This window comes from Talpa occidentalis, unplaced genomic scaffold (genome assembly GCF_014898055.3).
Source record: "Talpa occidentalis isolate TD23 unplaced genomic scaffold, MPIMG_talOcc4v2.1 talOcc4.6, whole genome shotgun sequence".
NCBI classification, from domain to species: domain Eukaryota; kingdom Metazoa; phylum Chordata; class Mammalia; order Eulipotyphla; family Talpidae; genus Talpa; species Talpa occidentalis.
In genome coordinates, this window is record NW_023604972.1 from 117,522,449 (window position 1) to 117,526,370 (window position 3,922).

The following is a 3,922-nucleotide window of genomic DNA, read 5'->3' on the forward strand; positions in this document are numbered from 1 at the left end:
GAGCCTGCGGGCCATCCCCAGTCAGGGCCTGGGCACCGAGTTCCGCGATTCGCGGGTCTCCGGCGGGGCCCGACCTGCTGCACGCAGGGCTCTAGGGAACGAGCTACGGACAAACCAGCTCGGCGGGACCTGCGCGCCGGAGCCGCTCCCCGCGGGCTTGGGCGGTGGCTGAGCTGGGAGCTGCGGATGCCGCCCGGAGACAGCCAGCTCCCGGCCACCGCTGGGTGGTGCCGCAGCCGCCCATGCAGAAACCCAAGGCTGCAGGTTCAGCTGCAACGGAAACTAAGTCTGAGATACCGCGGGCGCCGGGGGTCCTGCCCGCTGCCCAGGTCAGAAGGCGCCCATGGAGCGCCTACCGGAACCAGGAGCCAGCAAGGGCCGGCGAGTGCGTAGCCAAGTCCCGGCCAGAGGCAGGAGTCCCGGCCGTCGGGGCCGCGGCGCTGTCGGGCGAGACCGCGATGTCCGAACGCAGAGCTGCAGCCAGGGAGGCAGACTGCAGGTCGCCCCGCTACAGTCGGACCGGGCTCCATATTCCTTCAAGCCCTGCACGTAAATAGACTTTAAACCTCTTTAGCAACGTTTCATAAGAGTTTGTCCAAACGTAGGCCAAACGGATTTTCGTGGTAAATGCCGGTGGAAATGAGAAACGAAACTGCAGTCAGAGCATACCGTGGCCTCCGGGAGCCTGGTCGCCGACTGCGCACCCGACTGGGAACTATCTGGGCTCCCTTACCTTCCAATTTTCCTCCACTGTAACTTCAAAGAAAAAACCGGAGCGCGGGAGTCCATAAGGGTGTTTCACTGAGCAGGAATCCAACGTGCCAGAGAGGACACGGGAAGCCGCTGAGGAGCTCGGCGCTGTGCACCTGCAGCTTCTTCTCAGGCAAAACCGAGTGAAAGGCTGGGACAGGCATGTCCGGAGCACGTGTAGCGCACCCCGCTTTCCAGAGGGAGAGGCGATCGCGTGAAAAGTGATGTCCAGGCCTTTGGCGAAGGTGACTCGGGTTTCCTTTCTGACTCCCACGGGCGTTTGTAAAGAAAAATCGGTTTCACCTACGTTTCCACACACCCTCCATGAAACTTTGCTGACGAGCCTTAAATGCTGCTTTGCTGCTGGGCTTGGGGGCATTTGGAGCCCGGTGGAGCGTGTACCACGGCGATCTGCTGCCTGTCTCCGCCTCAGCCACGCTCCGTTCCGGCGCCCGGGTCTCCGCGGCCTCGCAGCGCAGCGGCCCCGCCAGCCGGGACTCCCGCCTGTGGCCGGGGCTGGGCTGCTGCAGGCGCCGGCCCTGGCTCGTCTCCAGCACAGTTAAGCGCTCCAAGGACCCTCAGAACGCGCAGCCGGCAGGACTGCCGCGCCCGCGATTACTCAGACTTAGTTTTAGCTGCAGCTACACATGCGGCCGCGGCTTCTCCCTCTGGGGCGGCGGCAGCACCACCCAGCGGCGGTCCAGCTGCCCGTTCTGCCGGCGGCCATGCGCGGCCCCTTACACCGCCACCCGCCAATCCCGTTGCGACACGAGGCAGCAGTGCTGGTGGTGTGGAGCTGGTTTGCACAAAGCACGTTCTGCTAGACGTGTGCGCCCCAAAAGACGGGCGTCGCCGTGCTCGAGGAAGGTCTTAGGGCCAAAGGGCGTTTGCAGCCGCGTGAAGGCCTGCGCAGCCTTCACTGTGCTCTTTCAGGCCAGACGTCTGGCCCGGCGGCACCAAGGCGCCAGTGGAAGACTGCACAGCCAGAAAGCACAGCCCACTGCATCTATCAACTACGTTTGCATTTTCTTCAGTACAGAGTCAGTGTCCTGAATGGGTTGCCAGCCATGCAAAGTTTCTTTCAGGGCGTTTTAGGTTTGCATTTACATTTGAAGTTAAATTGTATTCATGTTTATGTAGAAGTCATGAGAATAAAATGACTTATTTCAAACTGTGAGCTCTCACTTCCTCTCTGTAATTTCCTCCTTAAATTCACAGCATATATTAATTTAGCTCCACACATGGTTCCCACCAGGATCCATCTGTCATCCGTTAGGGCATTCACTTTGCCTGACATCTAATAGCTTTGACTTCACTCTCCTTATCCTGTCCGTGAGATCTTGACTTTGGCCCACGTGTACAATTTGCAAGGGTATCTGTGTCCGTGGTAGCAATGCTCACTGTTCCATTCCTTGAGGTTGCTTTCACCTCAACACCTGTTTCCATCAGAAGGATTGACCTCAGCTGCATATATTTTGGATGAGTTTCCAGCATTTCATTCAGACTACTGACTTACACCAACAAATCCCCGTGTTACATTTGGCTTGCATGTAAGGTTTGCCCAATTTCTTTTCATCTTTTGCAGTGCCCTTCACTGTGTTTTCTAGTGAAGTCACTTGTGTCCCCTCAAGATGATATTCGCTTATTCTATATACCAATTTGCACCACCAAGGGTTCCCTGCGTTATGTAGTCCTCGTTTCCTGTACAGTTGCTGGTGGTTCTGTTTCTTAGCACTTTGTCTCCGCTCCCACTCCAATTGTCTATAGGTACCTACCTTCACCATTTCTCGGTTCCTGTTCTCGGTACCGTTTTTGGTTTACGATTGCTGGCTTCCTGCCTACTTACTGTTTTTCAGTCTTCTATTTGCTACATCCTGTTGTTAAGGCTAGGAGTTGATCGGGTTGCCTATCTTTCACACGATTTCTTGGTACCTGGTATTCTTCCATTTGTTACATCCTGTTTGTCATCTCTGGCTTGACTCCACCCAGGGCCAGGAGAGTATGCATACTAGGCTGGTGGATCTGCTGTAGCCTTTGCCTCCACCAGCAGCAGAAAGGCCTGCGTCCTCCTGGGTCTGGGTGTAAGCCATGGAGCAGCGTCTCCTCGATGGTGTGAGGGCGGCCTGGGATTCCGCACCCAGCCTTCCAGAGTCCCAAGCTCTAGCTCTGCTGACCTCAGGGGACTCTGGGCCCTGGCCACTGCCCTTCTATCCCGTGCTGGGAGAAGCTCCACGTGACAGCGATGACCACCGCGGGGAACTGCTTGCCAGCCCTTGCTGGAGGCTGCACTGGAAGTACCTGCAGGAGGGCGTCTTGCCCACAGCCCGGAGCACCTTACCCCTGAGCCCAGCGCAGCCCACTCCTGCCCCACAGCCTGGGGCCCAGAGGATGCCAGACGCCCGGCTGCCCAGGGACCCTGCTCACCGACGCTGCAGCCGCTTCCCGGGCCAGGCGGTCCCGCCCGGTCTTCCCACCGCTGCACGGGACACCTCGGCCAGCCGGCGCCCCTGGCATCGCGGTGGACGTCCGTTGCCCGCTCGGCGCAGCCGCCGGCTGCGCTCCGCCTGCCTGGAGTGGATTCGTCGCGCCCTGAACTACTTGGCTTGTGGCGGCTGCCCTGGGATCGTTGGCGCTCAAGGTTCCTGAGAACCCGGCAGGCGCCTGTGTGGAAAGCTCCCCAGGAACAGATTCTGGGCCCTAAAATAAAAGCGTGTTCAGAAACATTGCGGAGTTTGTTGCCTATTTCTGGGTCACTGTGTCCTGAAGTTCCTCCTTGCAGTTGGGGTCGCCTTTGGGCAGCGCTGCGGCTGCCGTGGTCAGAAGGGGACCATGGAGCGCCGGGGACCAGCGAGGGCGGCGTCTGCGGGGCCCGGTGCGGCCACAGGCGGGATCCCGGCTGGCGGGGCCGCTGCGCTGCGAGGCCGCGGGGAGCGCGGGCGCCGGAACCGGGCGTTGCTGACCGGAGACCGGCTGCAGGTCGCCGTGTTCCGCGGTGGACCGGGCTCCATATGCCCCCAAGCCCGGCACACACACAAAAAGAAAGGCTTTTAATCCTCTTCAGCAACGTTTCAACAGTGTGTGGAAAAGTGGGCGAAACCGATTTATCCCTAACTGCCCGTGACATTGAGCTGCGACTCTGGAGTCAATGAGAGCCGGGGACGCCGTGCGCCTC

The 3,922-nt window shown here is 59.4% G+C and overlaps 1 protein-coding gene across 1 annotated transcript; it reads left to right on the forward strand.

Annotated features, from left to right (window-relative positions):
- The first annotated feature begins 2,838 nt into the window (after positions 1-2,838).
- Positions 2,839-3,396, forward strand: ANXA2R (annexin A2 receptor). The gene has a single exon (XM_037529368.1). The coding sequence runs from the start codon at positions 2,839-2,841 to the stop codon at positions 3,394-3,396; it is 558 nt and encodes a 185-aa protein (XP_037385265.1).
- Positions 3,397-3,922: the final 526 nt, after the last annotated feature.

Excerpts from the sequence above, each read along its gene's own strand:
- ANXA2R (XM_037529368.1), top strand. The coding sequence starts at position 2,839 with ATGGAGCAGCGTCTCCTCGATGGTGTGAGGGCGGCCTGGGATTCCGCA.